Source organism: Leptodactylus fuscus, chromosome 4, assembly GCF_031893055.1.
Source record: "Leptodactylus fuscus isolate aLepFus1 chromosome 4, aLepFus1.hap2, whole genome shotgun sequence".
Taxonomy (NCBI): Eukaryota; Metazoa; Chordata; class Amphibia; order Anura; family Leptodactylidae; genus Leptodactylus; species Leptodactylus fuscus.
In genome coordinates, this window is record NC_134268.1 from 145,341,593 (window position 1) to 145,359,407 (window position 17,815).

At 42.2% G+C, this 17,815-nt stretch overlaps 1 protein-coding gene across 1 annotated transcript in view; it reads right to left on the reverse strand.

Annotated features, from left to right (window-relative positions):
- DPY19L1 (dpy-19 like C-mannosyltransferase 1) overlaps positions 1–17,815 on the reverse strand; it is a 139,051-nt gene that overhangs the window by 107,454 nt on the left and 13,782 nt on the right. The window contains exons 3-4 of the mRNA XM_075271215.1: positions 3,329–3,353; positions 1,695–1,782 (exon numbers count right to left, since the gene is read on the reverse strand). Coding sequence (XP_075127316.1) covers positions 1,695–1,782; positions 3,329–3,353 — 113 coding nt within the window. The remainder of the gene's footprint in view (positions 1–1,694; positions 1,783–3,328; positions 3,354–17,815) is intronic.

A 17,815-nucleotide genomic window follows, 5' to 3' on the forward strand; every position in this document is an offset into this window, starting at 1 on the left:
TTTTAAAGGGGTTTTCCGATATTATACTGTATTTTTTTTTTTTTTTACAAACATTGTGGTGGAATTTATTTATTTTTTTTAATAATCGAGACCCAATGAAAATTTCCTGCCCCTTTGCAGAAACGTGTGACCAAAATGATCTCTGTTGCAATCACATCCTTACTGGACCTGATCATATGCCGTTCATTGTGTACATGACTTCAGAAGTTAGCCACACCCACCGTGAGCATAACGTTATGGGGGCGTTCACACTACCGTCGGTATCCGACAGGTAGTGTCCGCTCCTAGTGTCCGCTCAAAATCTGTCACAGACACTAGGAGCGGACACTAGCTGTGTCAGTGACACCTGTCATTTATTTCAATGGGCATCGGGTGCGTTCTTTTGCACTCCGTGCCCGTCCTTCCCTGTCCGCAAGTGAAGATGTCCGACTTCTCAAGCGGACAGAGGAACCCTGCATGCAGAAGTAGCTCTGAGAAGTAGACAGAGCTGGTTGAGGGCTTATTTTTTGCAGGATGACCTCTGCTTTTTATTGGTACTATTTTGGTTTTCATCTGACCATTTGATTACTTTTTATTGAACATTTTGTAAGGCAAAGGTGGTGAATAATCATTATTTTATGCGGTTTTCTAAGTTTTTTTTTTATGATGTTCGCCGTTTGTGATAAATAATGTCTTAATTTTATTGTTCAGGTTATTGAAGACATGGTGATACCAAATATGTAATGTTTTTTTCTATTTTTCTTTATTTACATAATAAAACATTTTATATGGGAAAATGGGATTTTGGGGGCTTTTATTTATTTCTAATTTATTTTAAACTTATTTAAACTTTTTTTTTCTGTCCCCATGGGGGATTCAAGCAGTGATTTTCTGATCTCTGCTTAACTAGATGTACGCTGCAATACACGTGTATTGCAGTGTACAGGAAGCTCTCAGCCCCGTGCACACGCACGGGGCTGACAGCTTCCATTTTGGCAGGATCAACCACGTACGTGGAGGGGAAAGTGATAGGGCAGACTCGGGGTCACTGATCAGACCCCGGGCTGCCCACTACCAACACCGGCACCCCCGAAACCATCGTGGGGGGTGCCGATCGGCACTATTATAAACGGAAACCCCTGAGATGCCGGCGGTCATGTTTGACCGCTGGCATCTCAGGGGTTAACACCCGCGATCGGACCCGGTTCCGATCACGGGTGTTACAGGGCATTGTGACCCGTAACATATGGTTGACACTCGCAGGGCATGGTGTGCACACAGGTAGTACTACGGAGGTTTGCAGGAAGTCCTTCCCGGCAGCGCTGTACTATTACGGCGGATGTCGGGAAGTGGTTAAACAATAGCATCACACACCATGTATTGACCCATGCAGGGGTCTTTAGCAAATATCTATCTATCTGTAATGAAAAACTTCTAGGACACATGCTGGGAGAGGCTGTCTGGAAAAGCTCTGACGCTCCCACAACCAGGAACTAGAAACTAGAAAGTATTGTTTGAGGCTGAAAATACGAGAAATTGTAAAAATGGTCCAAACACATACTCAGTTATATTTATCTATTCATATAACAAGCATTTCCTAGCTTTAATCATATTTTCTTCCCGGACAGCCCCTTTAATGCAATGTCACTGGGGTCACTGTACTCGTAAATTCTAAACCAAGTAGTTTGAATTAAAACAACTAAAAAAAAACTAACCATTTCAGTGCGGAAGGCCATCTCTCGTTCCAAAGTGGAAAGGTGGGAAAAATGACGGTCATTTTCAAAAAGGGTTGATATGTAGCTCCTATGCAAATAAAAAAAAAACATAGAAATATAAAACCTTAAAGCACACCTGTCATTTCAGGTAACTTCAGGATAAGCCGTTATGTGTGTGTACTTATCTACATCCTCCCCTCCATTTCTGCATTGGGGGACAAATCACCTCCGCTGCTCTGTTTGTATACAGAATAGCTGAAACAGTAACATCACAATGACAGGACTGCTGCAGCTATCAACTCCTGGAGTGGTGTTTGGCTGTAGCAGGATCATCAATGTGATCATCATCACAGCAACCATTCTGTATAGAAACAGATCAGTGACAGGGAAAGGTCAAACAGTGCAGGGATGGAGGGGTGATACAGGTAAATATTAGTTCATTTTATTATCTCCCCTGCAGCCTGCATTAAAATTTTTGATCCAAGACACTCCCTTTAAAAAAAACTTCTGTTTACCACAACGGCAACTGATTGAGTACTATCTAAAAGGGGTTGTCCTATCTCATCAAGGATCCTTGGTAACATGTAAACTAAAGACTTTTCCTGAATATATTGCTTTAGAAATTTTGTTTGGTTTGCCTGGCGTTGCTATAACCAGGGACCTATAGCACAAGTGACATCACTTACTCACTGCTCTTGCCACAGGACAATCTGTTCAGCTAATTGAAGTTTGCTGATAAAGCCTGGTCTGTTATCTCTTTATGTAAACATACAGATAACACTGAGTGGTTCTGTGCAAGCATCTGCATATTATCTGACCTGTATAAGTATTATGTGGCAGCAAGAAGGAGGAGGGGGGGGGGGAGAAATACAGAAAGTGAGAACAGACTGCAGGCATAGCTGCTGAAAAACTGAGATGGGAAAACCCCTTTAAGGGCTAGTTCACACGGGGATTCCGCGTATGCATATTCCGTCGCGGATTTCCGTGTAAAAAAAGAATGCTAACGTTCTGCCTAAACCTCTATTGTGAGGGGGCGGATTTTGAGGAGAATTCAGCTCTCTTGCCCCGTGTGAACTAGCCCTAAGACGTTACAGGGGTAAGCGGTTTAAAAATGGTAACATACAAACTGACAGATTAATCAGCTTTTCATAAATTAGTACTATAAGTGCATATAAGAATTATATAAGCATTTTCAGGAGCAGGTGCCCGGCGGTGAGTACACCTGCTGCTAATGCCAGGCATCAACAAACCGCGGCATTGAAAGCGGCATCTAAGGAGCTTTGGAGTAAGCGGGCTCCCTTCTGGAGGCATCAGAACCCGTGAAGAAGATTGCAGAGGCCCGAAGTCTTTACATGGCGGCTGGGGGCCTAATGAAGATCCCCATGGCTGGCTATGTACATTCCTTTTATGCTGTGCCAAAGGCATGGCTTAATATAATGCCTGTCAGAAAATGACAAGTAGGATAATGCACTCTACTAAATTATAAAAGCAATCAGAAGAACACAAGTTAAAGCCCTCTAGGGAGACAAAAAAAATGGTTTGGTCATCAAGGCCTATAAGAGACAAGTAGGGGATTAAAAGACATCACAATATAATATAGGTTTTATTTGAGGAAAAAAAAAAATACAACTTACCAGTGCAAAACACCCACAAAAGCAGCTAAAAGAGAAGCAGACACAGACTTAGTTTTTATATAAAGCAACTTTTAACCTCAACAGTCAGATTAAAGTAAACATGTCAAATCAATAAATAGGAAATATATAGGTTTCTTATAGGATAGCTATAACATGTTATGTAATCTGTAGGCAGTTTGCATGTAAGCTTCATGGCCACATCTATGGCCACCTTTTCTGTCCAAGACAATGTCAATTTGTACCAGTTAGTGAAATGGCATCACATCTTCTTAGTGACTGTAAAATTTGTGGAGGTCATACATCTGATTAAATCAAGTGGAACAGCGCTTACTTTTTGATGAAAAACAATCCTCACTTTATTGTCAAAATATAGACAAATGTGACAAGTTTGTTTAGGCTGTTTAGCCGAAATGCGTCATATCTGGCTGTATTTTATTTGTGGTTTAAAAGTGAAGATTGTTTTGCCTCGAAAAGTGAGTGCTGTTTGTTATTCTGGTCTGAGGAACAGAACAACAGACAGGTGCACTGTTATAATAGTGGATACATATGGAGCACGACAGACTCCTACTGATTATAATTGGGTCTGGTGTTTATTTAGTGAAGTCAGAAGATAGAAAAGTAGTGCGTTCAGGACTTTTTTTGTCTGCTGATTGTCAACAGAAGGACCTGTGGGTTATTTAGTGTCCCAAATTGCCCTGACAGAATCCCTTTAAAGCCCAAGCCCCGGGTGGTGTATACGCCACAGTTTGGCCACAGTGGAAACACCGCAGAAAAACGTGCCATTTTACAGTCACTGCAAAGTAGATGAGGTTCTAGCGAATTGAATCCATACATTATGGAAAAATAAGCGCAGCATACAGGCTGCAATTTGTAAAACCATTGCAGTTTTCTCAATCACAGAATGCCAATTATACCTACAGAAGCGACAGCAGGCTTTCAATAGGTATAATGGAAGCAAACCTCTGGACCTCTGCAGGCGAACTGTGAAAAGTGCCACGGATTTTCCTGCAGCGGTTCACAACGTGGAGCCTTAGCCTTAATCAGTTTCCCATTGGTTTACATTTAAGTCTTTCTTCTCTAGTCTCTCTATTAAGGGCTAGTTCACACGGAGTTCTTTGCAGGCGGATTTTGAAATCTGCCTGCAAAAAAGGCTCCCATTCATTTGAATGGGTCCCACTCACTTTTTTTTTCCCTACTAGCGACATGCCCTTTCTTCCTGCGGATTCCGCGGCTGAGACAGCTGCGGCGCCCGCTGCTCAAAACTCACTCCCAATTAGGCCCATTCATTCGGGCCTAATCAGGAGCGGGATTCCATGACTGGATGCCGCGGTGCACTGCATCGGCATCCTGTTGCGGCTAGCCGCACGGAGAGCTCACACAGCAGGAAAGGTTTCCGCCATGTGAACTTACCTTAAAGGGGTTGTTCAGGATCACAGAATTGAATGCATACCATTCTTGAGTGCACATAGCATGAATTTGTATTGGAAACTGCTGCACCTGAGTTATTGGGACATGATACGCTATGAAACACAGCAGATTTGCTCACTGAATACTAATATAGTGAGGTTACTTGTTACAGGATGCAGATAAGTATTCATGCAATTTTATTTTCTAGCCCTCCAGACTTGTGCGCATCATTTGCTTTAAGGCCAGGGTCCCATGTGGCGTGAATGGAGGAAAAAAATGCATCGTTTTACAGTCACGGCAAAGTGGATTGGATACCAAGGGCTCTTTCACACGGGCACAGAGGGGACGGATTATGGCACGGAATCCACGTCATAGTCCGCCCCCTAACAATATTGGTCTGTGGAGACTGCTAGCGTTCGTTTTCCCGCTAGCGTTTTTTTTTGCCACTAGCGGAAAAAAGAAGCAACATGACCTTTCTTGAGGCGGATTATGCCTCAGGAAGTCAATACAAGTGACTGGGAGGTGGGAACCGCGTCGCGGTTTTTTGCCAAAAACCGCAACACGGTTTTTTAACCGGTTAAGGACCAGGCCCAGAAGTACATTAAGGACCGGGCCTCTTTTTTCAAAACTGACATGTGTCACTTTAAATGGCAATAACTTTGAGACGCTTTAACTTACACAAGTGATTTTGAAATTGTTTTTTCGTAACACATTATACTTCATGTTAGTGGTAAACACTAATCAATATTTTTGTATTTATTTATAAAAAAAACCTAGCAAATTTGATGAAAATTTGGAAAAAATTGCAATTTTCAAAATGTGAAATTCTCTGCTTTTCAGGCAGATAGTCATACCATCCAAATACATGAATAAATATTATCTCCCATATCTCTGCTTTATATAGGCATCATCTTTTGATCGTCTTTTAATTCATTTTGGATGTTACAAGGCTTACAAGTGTAACAGCGATTTTCCAGATTTACAAGAAAATTCCTCAAACTAATTTTTTAGGGAACACTTCAGTTCTGAAAGGAATTATAAAGGCCTATATAATAGAAACCCCCATAAATCACCCCATTTTCAAAACTACACCCCTCAAATTATTCAAAACAGCATTTGGGATGTTTGTTAACCCTTTAAGCATTTCATAAGAATAAAAATAAGATGGAGGTCAAATTTAGACATTTCATTTTTTTTCACTAATACATTCATTTATACCTAAAATTAACACATTCACAAAGGGTTAAAGGAGAAAATGCATCTCACATTTTGTTATGCAATTTCTCCCGTGCACAGAAATACCCCACATGTGGGTGTAAACTGATTTTTGGGCACACGGCAGTGCACGAAAGGGAAGGAGTGACACTGGGTGTTTGAACAGCATATTTTGCTGGAATAATTTTCAGGCACCATGTCACATTTGCAGAGCCCTTAGCGTACCAAAACAATGGAAACCCCCCAAAAGTGACCCCATTTTAAAATCTACACCCCTCACGGAATTCATCAAGGGGTATAGTGAGCATTTAGACCGTACAGTTGTTTCACAGATTTTACTAACATTGGAATGTGTAAAAGAAAAATTACTAAAATGTCACTTTATCCCCAAAGTTTTCATTTTCACAAGGGGTTAAAGGAGTAAAAGCCTCCCAAAGTTTGTTAAACAATTTATCCTGAACACGGCAATACCCCATATGTGACCATATTCTGCTGTATGGGAACATGGCGGGGCTCAGAATGGAAGGAGCGCTATTTTGCTTTTGGATGGCAGATTTTGCTGGAATAATTTTTAGGTGCCATGTCGCATTTGCAGAGCCCCTAGAGAACCAATACAGTGGAAACCCCCTAAAAGTGACCCCATTTTGGAAACTACACCCCCCACAAAACATATCAAAGGGTAGAGTGAGCATTTTGACCCTACAGCTGTTTCAAAGATTTTATTAACATTGGGACATGAAAATGAAAATTTACTTTTTTTCCAACAAACTGTCAATTTAGCCCCAAATTTTTCATTTTCACAAGAGGATAAAGGAAAAAAAGCTCCCTAAAGTTCGTTACACAATTTCTCCTGAACACAGAAATGCCCCATATGTGGTCATAATCTACTGTATGGGAACATGGCGGGGCTCAGAATGGAAAGAGCGCTATTTGGCTTTTGAAGGGCAGATTTTGCTGGAATATTTTTCAGGTGCCATGTCGCATTTGCAGAGCCCCTAGTGTACCAATAAAGTGGAAACCCCCTAAAAGTGACCCCATTTTGGAAACTACACCCCTCATAGAATTTATCTAGGGGTTTGGTGAGCATTTTGGCCTCACAGCTGATTCACAGATTTTATTAACAATTGGACATGAAAATGAAAAATTACTTTTTTTTTCCAATAATCGTCCATTTAGCGCCATATTTTTAATTTTGCAAGTAGCTGAAGAATTAAAAGCCCCCCAGAGTTTGTTACACAATTTCTTCTTAACACGGCAATACCCCATATGTGGCCATAATCTGCTGTATGGGTATACTGTGGGGCTCAGAATGGAAAGAGCGCTATTTGGCTTTTAGAAAGCAGATGTGGCTGGAATAGTTCTCAGGTGTCATGTCGCATTAGCTGAGCCCCTAAAGTATCAATACAATGGAAACCTCCCATTGTGACCCCATTTTAGAAACTACACAGGTGACAGTAAACTGGAATTCACCAAGAAGTGACCCCATTTTGTAGGGACACTTTTAGGGCCTCTGCAAATGTGACGTGGTGTCCAAAAACAAAGAATATAAATCTGCACTCCAAAAGCACATATCGCTCCTTCACATCTGCGCCCTGCTGGGTACCCAAATAGCGGTGTATGCCCACATGTATGACACTGGTGTACCCCGGATAACGGACTTAATGCCATATGTGGGTATAAATGGCTGTTTGGGCACAGCCGGGCACAGAAGGGAAGGAGCGCTATTTTGGTTTTTGGAGCACAGTTTGGTTTTAGGACACCATGCCACTTTTGCAAAGCCCCTGAATTGTCAATGAAGTGGAATCCGCAGACATGTCACCCCATTTTGGACACTAGCCCACTCATGGGATTTATCAAGTGGTGTAGCGAGCATTTTTCACCCTTGAGTGTTGCATTTATTTAGTTTCCAGAAATGAAATCACAGCTGATAATGAGAAGTTAAAAATGAAAAATTTCCAGAGATTCGCCATTTTAGTGCCCGATATGTTGTGCCCAACTTATGTCAGCAGAGACACTCCATAAACTGGTAAGCGGGTATCCCGGGCACAACAGCTTTTAGAGCGTTCATCTCTGATACAAGGCGGGCACAACATATTACGCACTGAAATGACGTATTCCTGGAAAAATTGTCATTTTCACCTCTCACAATCAGCTTCGTATTCATTTATGGATAATACGTTATAGCAACACTTGGGGGTTAAAAATGCTCTCTGTACCCCTGGAGAAATCCTTCAGGGGTGTAGTTTCCAAAATAAGGTCACATATCAGGGGATTCCACTTTACTGGCGTTTCAGATCTACAAAAGTGTCATGGCATCCAAAAACCAAACCGTCTGTGCTCCAAAAACCCAATAACCCTTCTTCCTTTTTGCGTCCAGCTGTGCCCTAATATCAGTTTATACCCACATATGACATTACGTCCGATATAACGGGTACACCAGTGGCATACATGTGTCATAAACTGCAGTTTGGGCGCACAGCAGGGTGCAGAAGCGAAGGAGCGCGATGCGGCTTTTGGAGTACAGATTTTGATGTTTGGTATCTGGACGCCATGTCATGTTTGTAGAGCCTGTAAGGTACCAGAAAAGTGGATTCCCCAAAGGAGTGACCCCATTTTGAAAACTGCACCCCTCAAAGAATGTATCAGGGGGTGTAGTGAGGATTAGTATGCCAGATGTGACTGCACAGCGGATGGCGAAGAGGGAACATATAAGCGGTGCGGAGGACATTGCAGACACCAAATTCCCTACTATGTCCCAGTAGCTCCTATGATTGGGGGAGTCACTCTGGGGGTCACTTTGGGGGTCACTTCTGGTGTTTTTTCGCTCATAAACTGTAAATCTGGGGTGTCCCCTGATATCCGCTCACACAGCTTATATATTCCCTACCTGCCGCAGCCAGTTGTGTTCTAATAATTTGGCGATTTTTGGGGGGTTTTGCCTTGACATTGCTAGATGCTATATTTTCTTTATTTTTCTGGTGACATGGCCATATAAGGGCTTGTTGTTTGCAGGATGAGATGTATTTTGTAATGACACCATCTTTGGGTGCCTACAACTTACTGATTACATTTTATTAACTCTTTCTTGCTGGATTAAAAAAAAAAAAAAATCAATCCTGCATTGAGTTTTACATTTTAAATTTTTCGCCATGCAGCGTACAGCATAAGTAACATGTGTCCTTTATTCTGCGGGTCGGTACGGTTACGGCGATACCTCATTTATGTTATTTTTTTATGCGATACTAAGTCTGCAGAACAAAAACACATATGGGGACATAAATCAATGTTTTTTGCATCGCCATCTTCTGAGAGACGTAACATTTTTATTTTTCGGTTGACAGTGTTGGTTGAGGGCTTATTTTTTGCGGGAAAATGTGCGCTTTTTATTGGCACTGTTGTGGGGTGAATATGACTTTTTGATCACTTTTTATAGCATATTTTGTAGGATGAGATGGCAAAAAATCATTATTTCCGGCGAGTTTTTTCCATTTTTTTTTTCCGACGTTCACCGTGTACATTAAATATTATTTCAGTTTTATTGTACAGGTTGTTACGGACGCGGCGATACCAAATATGCATTGCTTTTTTTAATTTTTAGTGCTTTTTTTTATATAATTCATTTTGTATAGAAAAAAGGGATTTTTGGACTTTAGAACTTTATTACTTTTTTCATACACTTTATTTATTTATTTTTTTAACTTTTTTTTTTTACTTTTTCATGTGTCCATTTAGGACACTTGAATCAGTTGATGCTTTGATGAAAGCATCAGCTGATTCAGCACAGTAGCAGACAGGACACGAGCAGGACATGAGCCTGCTCGTGTCCTGTAAGCTGCAGAGGAAGTGAGACACATCGCTCACTTCCTCCACCGCCTGGCAGGATCACCAGGTATGTGGGGGCTCCGGGCAGTCTGGGGTCACTGGCCAGACCCCAGACTACCTTCTACTGACATCGGCACCCCCCGATCTCGCCGCGGGGGGTGCCGATCGGGTTAACCTGTCGGCGGATCCCTTTCGATCGTGCCGTGATGTTTGACGGCGCGATCGAAAGGGTTAACACGTCCAGTCGGACTTAGTTCCGACTGGACATTATGGAGGAAGGGGTTAGGTGTTAGTAACACCTAACCCCTGTCCCCCCCCCGCACCCCTCCCCCCGCCAGAAAGGTACCTAAAGGCCGGACGTATTTCGGCAATAGTCCGGTCTTTAGGTACCAGCACATGAGGCCGTAAATTTACGTACGGCGGTCCTCATGTGGTTAAAGGTCTATTCACTGTCCGGGAGGGAAAAAACACCTGGCTCCAAAAAATGCCTCAGTGTCCAAAAACCGCTTTCTAATTCCTGAAGCGTTTTTTTCTGGACCAAAATACGCCACACAGTATTCACGTGTGAGCTAACCATAAGACACCTCTGCGGACTTCTTGTAAAAAGCACTGTGTGAAAAACTGAGATGCATTGCTGCCGCGGTTTTTCCCACAGCATTTTTTTTTTGCTGTGGCCTGCTACATGGGGCCTTAGCCTAATGGTGTATTAACATGTGACACCCTATATATGTATTTGCAGTCTTGGGGAAACAAACGTGCATATGATTCAGTATGAGTTTTTTCTGTGCATCTGTTATCTGAATAAATAAAGCTAAAATGGAAGGATTATGAATAAATGATAAGGATTAGGCTTCATTTACTACAGTTTATGCAGCTGTCCTATTAGAACTGTTCTTTAATTGCCTGCCCGATGAGTCAGAGCTTTCCTTAAAGTGTAATCATCATCTGACACAGACAAGTACGGAGAGCATATTCCACCTGCACACGCGCGGCTTCACACTGCGATGAGCTAATCAGCCTGTGGGTAGAGTGATCAGCATGAGGATCAATTACACTGTCATGTCTTGAATCATACTTCAATTAAAATGCTGGAGCATCCTCTGAGTCATGGTGTAATGGACCAAACTATAATGTTATATATAACCACTCCAATTCTGCTCATCATGAAAACAGAACATAGATAGCTGTATTGTTTTATTTTTGGAATTATTTTGTTTCTCCCTGTGCACACTGATCTCTCATAACACCTTCAGCAAAATTTAAAAGAGAGTTTTCCCCATCTAAGGCCACGTGCAGACAACTGAGGGCGAGATCCCTGTTTTTCGCAGATAGCAAAGTGACCCATTCATTTCTATGGGCACATACACATGACCATGTTTTTCCACTGATCAGTGTGCGAGCCGCGAGTCTGCGCTGCAACATATAGAACAAGTCCTATTCTGTTCAGTTTTTGCGGAACAGACTCACCCATAGAAGCCTATGGCAGACTAAGAACAAAGGACGGCACACTGAGGTACTCAGAGTGTCATCAGTGTGCCATCCGGTTTTGAGGACAAACTAGAAACATCATTAGATGTCTCCTGTGTTTTTTATGGTGGATCTGCAAACTAGGATCACACGCTGATGGCAAAACTGGAGACACTCTGTCCATTTTTGCGGACATACTTCACACACACTCTGAAAACACCCTGTCCGCAAAAACTGAACACTGATTACTAGTTTGCTGACCACAAAATACACACAGTTATCTGCAAAAAGACTTAGGCCTGGTTCACATCTGTATTCGGTATTCTGTTCTGTGAGTCCCCGCCCCCCCAAATGGAATACAGAACGCATTAAAAAGCGGTTAGCTTAGAAACCACATGGATCCCATAGACTAGAATGGGGTCCGTGTGTTTTCCACACAAATCATGCAGACAGAAAAGTGAAGCTTGAAGTACTTTTCTCTCCATGTGATTCGTGCGGATACTGAACAGAAAACACACGTACCCCATTACTTCTATGGGGTCTGTGTAGCTAACTGCTTTTTAATGCGTTTGGTATTCTGTTTAGGGGAGGTTCCCAAACGGACTCGCAGAACAGAATACCGGACGAGGATGTGAACCAGGCCTAAGGCCTCACGTTGCAAAAACAGTACCAGCCAAATAAATTAGATTCTGGCTAATCCCATTCACACATTGCAGAAAAAAACACGGATAAAAAGCTACATTTCTAGAAAAAAAAACAGCATGTCCATTTTACCTGCAGAAATACTTGGGGTTTTCCCTGTTGATTTAATAAGAAGAAAAACTGCAGAGAAAAGTCTAGCAAAAATGCAATGAAAAAATACAGTGAGATGTAGCTGCATTCTGAAACGTGGAGCCTTAGAGTTTCAATAGCTCTCCTGTTTCCACTCTACTGGTTTTGGTGACAAGATGGTGGGCAGGTTTAGTGTGTGTGTAATGTGCAGTTTGGTTAAGAGAACGCCCCCAAGAAGAAGAGTGTGCTCAATCTAAAATCCAGTGTTTACATACAGAGATCATGCAGGGACTGATCAAGTCCTATTTAAGGCTCAGCAGGTAAGTGCACTTTGCTGGGCTGAAAGAAGTCTTCATTAGATTTCAATCCCAGTAAAGAGTAGAGAACAGAGATGGCCGTGAACATTGACAGAGGTCACCAGCCCAACACTGAGGAGATATATACAGCAGTATTTCATAAATGGAGCAAGGTACTATAAAACGGGTTACCCAGTTTCTAATTTTGGTGTCCTATGCTTAGGATAGGTCAGCAAATTTGGATCTTAGCGTCGACAGCAGGGACTCTTGTAAATCTGCTGTTTGGGGACGGTGGTAATGTTTATATGTGAGCTTCAGTGCTCACTTCCCGTTAGAGAACCTATGGCAAGTGAGTAGTGCAGCTTCCGGCATGTAAACAATTTGCAAGGGTATCCTAAGGACAGGCCTTCAATATTACAAACTAGATAAGCTTAAATATCCTGGATATGGGGAAATACCGTTACTGAGTCCAGAATTTAATATCAACCCATGCTCCATTACTCTATTAACCCCTAGATCTCGTTAGCTGATGCCCTTTGTTAATTAAACACAAACACCTGTGATTTGCAGCTGCTCCTGTAGTTATAAGTGCAGGAATCTCATTGCTGAAGTTACTGTCGAGTTACACTGTCACTTTAGGAAGATTTTAGGACTTTTATCAACAAAATTTAACCCTTTATAGTGATCATAGTAAACTGAACTACCTTTCCATTTACACTGTTCTAGCAGGACTTGCTCCTCTGCCACCCGCTCCCATCACGTACTTCCTGGATGTTTGCTCTGTCTCAGGCCTCGATCACATCTGCGTCGGTAATCCGTTCAAGGGAGTCCACATGGGGACCCTCCCGAACGGAATACCAAACGCATTGGTAAGCGGTGTGCAGTGAAAGCACACGGACCCCATAGACTATGCAGTCTGTGTGTGCTTTCACTGCACACCGCTTGCCAGTGTGTTCGGTAGTCCCCATGCGGACTCCCTGAATGGATTTCCAAATGTAGATGTGAACCAGGGGTCAGCAGGGAGTCTTGCTAGAAATAACACAAGCAGTTTACTGTCCTCTACTATACCAAACTACTGGTTAAGTTACATATGGACAGAAAACAAGTAATGCTGGAAATAAAACCATATAAAACCTAATTTTTTTTTGTTGAAAACCATATAAATGTGCAACCCCGGTCAGCTAGAATATCTAATTTTAATATGCTTATATGCAATAGTATAATATATATATATATATATACACACACACACAGTGGGACAAAAAAGTATTTAGTCAGTCATCAATAGTGCAAGTTCCACCACTTAAAAAGATGAGAGGCGTCTGTAATTTACATCATAGGTAGACCTCAACTATGAGAGACAAAATGAGAAAACAAATCCAGAAAATCACATTATCTGATTTTGTAAGAATTTATTTGCAAATTATGGTGGAAAATAAGTATTTAACAGTAACAAAATTTCATCTCAATACTTTGTTATATATCCTTTGTTGGCAATGACAGAGGTCAAACGTTTTCTGTAAGTCTTCACAAGGTTGGCACACACTGTTGTTGGTATGTTGGCCCATTCCTCCATGCAGATCTCCTCTAGAGCAGTGATGTTTTGGGGCTGTCGCTTGGCAACACGGACTTTCAACTCCCTCCAAAGGTTTTCTATAGGGTTGAGATCTGGAGACTGGCTAGGCCACTCCAGGACCTTGAAATGCTTCTTACAAAGCCACTCCTTCGTTGCCCTGGCGGTGTGCTTTGGATCATTGTCATGTTGAAAGACCCAGCCACGTTTCATCTTCAATGCTCTTGCTGATGGAAGGAGGTTTGCACTCAAAATCTCACGATACATGGCCCCATTCATTCTTTCATGTACCCGGATCAGTCGTCCTGGCCCCTTTGCAGAGAAACAGCCCCAAAGCATGATGTTTCCACCCCCATGCTTTACAGTAGGTATGGTGTTTGATGGATGCAACTCAGTATTCTTTTTCCTCCAAACATGAAAAGTTGTGTTTCTACCAAACAGTTCCAGTTTGGTTTCATCAGACCATAGGACATTCTCCCAATACTCTTCTGGATCATCCAAATGCTCTCTAGCAAACTTCAAACGGGCCCGGACATGTACTGGCTTAAGCAGTGGGACACGTCTGGCACTGCAGGATCTGAGTCCCTGGCGGCGTAGTGTGTTACTGATGGTAGGCTTTGTTACATTGGTCCCAGCTCTCTGCAGTTCATTCACTAGGTCCCCCCGCGTGGTTCTGGGATTTTTGCTCACCGTTCTTGTGATCATTTTGACCCCACGGGGTGAGATTTTGCGTGGAGCCCCAGATCGAGGGAGATTATCAGTGGTCTTGTATGTCTTCCATTTTCCAATTATTGCTCCCACAGTTGATTTCTTCAATCCAAGCTGGTTGCCTATTGCAGATTCAGTCTTCCCAGCCTGGTGCAGGGCTACAATTTTGTTTCTGGTGTCCTTTGACAGCTCTTTGGTCTTCACCATAGTGGAGTTTGGAGTCTGACTGTTTGAGGGTGTGCACAGGTGTCTTTTTATACTGATAAGTTTAAACAGGTGCCATTACTACAGGTAATGAGTGGAGGAAAGAGGAGACTCTTAAAGAAGAAGTTACAGGTCTGTGAGAGCCAGAAATTTTGATTGTTTGTAGGTGACCAAATACTTATTTTCCACCATAATTTGCAAATAAATTCTTACAAAATCAGACAATGTGATTTTCTGGATTTGTTTTCTCATTTTGTCTCTCATAGTTGAGGTCTACCTATGATGTAAATTACAGACGCCGCTCATCTTTTTAAGTGGTGGAACTTGTACTATTGGTGACTGACTAAATACTTTTTTGCCCCACTGTGTGTATATATATATATATATATATATATATATATATATATATATATATATATATATATATATATATACACACACACTCTATTTTGTTTTGGGTAAAAAAGAAAAAAATTTCAAAATTTTTTTAACATTCTTCCATTTAATTTAAACTTAGTTGGCAAATAATACTTTTTTTAAGCCTTATTTATCCTAGAAAAAAAAAAAAGGAAAATAATTGAGATATGCAAGCCTTTCAAAAGATATTGCGATGTAAAACAATGTATACCAAGATTTGGCTTGAGCATTGGGGCATCAATGACGCTTAGTACTGAATGGGTTAAAGGAGGAATATTTGTGATACAGAACCAATATCATCCACTTAAACAATATTTATTAGTTTCATTTTACAGAAAACACATTTGTACAGTTCTTCTAAAACCGTGTGCAGCATGCTGAAATGTCAACCTGAGATGAAGGCCAGAACTTTATTATTAGGCTGTCAGCACTCCAGTAAACATCTAGTATCTGTAGGAATAGACTTTGTCTATTGACCTTGTAAATAAGCACACTGACCCTGTACATACATTACAACTGCAACGAAAGAACTAGCTTACATAGAAGCATAGGTATTATATGCACTACTTTCCTTTATAAAAGCAAACAAATGTATTTATATGGCATATCACAAGAGCAGTGAAAGCCCCCTCCCCCATCACTGTTATTTGACACACAGAAGCTGTGCAGGAGACTGCAACTAGTCTCATTCACCAAAGCTGCATTTTCCCTGCACAGCATGGAAAGACTGTGTTGGGCCCATGGAGCATATTCAGAATCGAGGCACCTTCATCCTTAGAACTGTTGGAAGTCCGAAAAAAACATTGACCAAAATGTGATGGGAATGCTCCTTTAATAAGATAACATAGAAATATGCTAAAGCACACTGATCCTTGCTCTGAATTACAAGCTCAATGTAAACATGAGACCACCAGATACCCCTGTCTCCCTGTATAAGCCTACTTAGTAATGTCAGAGGCTTCTGAGGAAAGGACACCAATGGGCTAACAAATAAGGTAGACATGCTAGGAGGCTCATGCACTAATCATTTCCATTGATCTACTGCACCATAGGAGCATAAAGACAAAAAAACGTGGCAGTGCTGGATATATCACAAGATGGACACCAATGATGCCTGACGAATCACCCACTGGGGCACATTTACTTTTGCCTTTTTTGTGGTCTATTTCTGCCTTGCACTTCATTTATGAAGTATTTGCACTTTAATTTTCCAGAATTTATGCTGGCTTTTCCCACTTTTGCCTTTTGTTGAGAAAAGCAGGTGTAACCTGACTCCCATCTATCAGACCACAACCAGATCCTACTATACATGAGAACCATGAACAAAACACCCACACATGAGCCCCAACAGTCCGGCCTCTACAACCTACCAAGACATTTCAAATGGGCCAACCACCAGGCCATAGAATATACCAACGCAATCAACCGACCCGAAATCAAGACACTGCTCACAAACTTGCATACAAACACCTATCAGCCAGACCAACAGGGAGTCACCAGAGCTGTGAAGGATCTCAAGTACATCCTACAGACCACAGCAGAACTAGCAGGCCTGAAACAAACCAAACCAATAAGACAAACCAACAAACAGTCCCACAAATGGTTCGACAGCGACTGCAGAGCACTACGCCATACCCTAAGAACAGCCTCCAACCAAAAACACAGGGACCCCAACAACAAGGAGGTGAGGGAAGCCTACAACAATCTATGAAAGCAATACAAAGGCACCCTCAGAGAGAAGAAACAGAGGTATCTCTCCCACAAAATAGAGCAACTAGAGGACTCCCTCCAGGACAGCTCATTCTGGGAGACCTGGCACCACATGGGCACAAAGCCCAAGAAAAACTCTCTCCACATCCAAAATGGCAATATCTGGCTCAACTACTTCAGAGGTCTCTACAAAAACATCCCAGAAGAAGAACTAACTCCAGAACAGCAACAGATAATCACCAAACTGAGGGACATGGAGAAAGTCATCAAAGACTTCCAGAACCCTCTGGACTCACCAATCACCGTAAAAGATATACAGGAAAGAATTGCCCTGCTGAAAGGCAAAAAGGCCAGTGGCCCTGACGGCATCCTACCAGAGATGATCAAATACAGCCCTCCAGCAATACACGTGGCACTGGCAAAGCTATTCACCCTCGTGCTCAATGCTGGATACTTCCCTGAAGACTGGAACAAAGGCCTCATAACCCCCATCTACAAGAATGGGGACCAATATGACCCCAACAACTACAGAGGGATCTGCGTCAGCAGCACGCTGGGGAAACTGTTCAACAGCATCATCAATAACAGAATCCTCACCTTCCTCACACAACACGGGGTCCTCAGCAAGAGCCAAGCAGGGTTCATGCCTAACCACCGCACCACAGACCATATCTACACCCTGCACAGCCTCATCAAGACGCACGTCCACGACACCAGAAGAGGCAAGATATTCGCCTGCTTCGTGGACTTTAAGAAGGCGTTCGACTCAGTATGACACCCAGGCCTACTCCTAAAACTCCTAGAGAGTGGAATAGGAGGAAGAACGTACGACGTCATCAAGAGCTCCTACACCGGAAACCAGTGCAGTGTGAAGGTGAATGGGATAAGGACAGCATA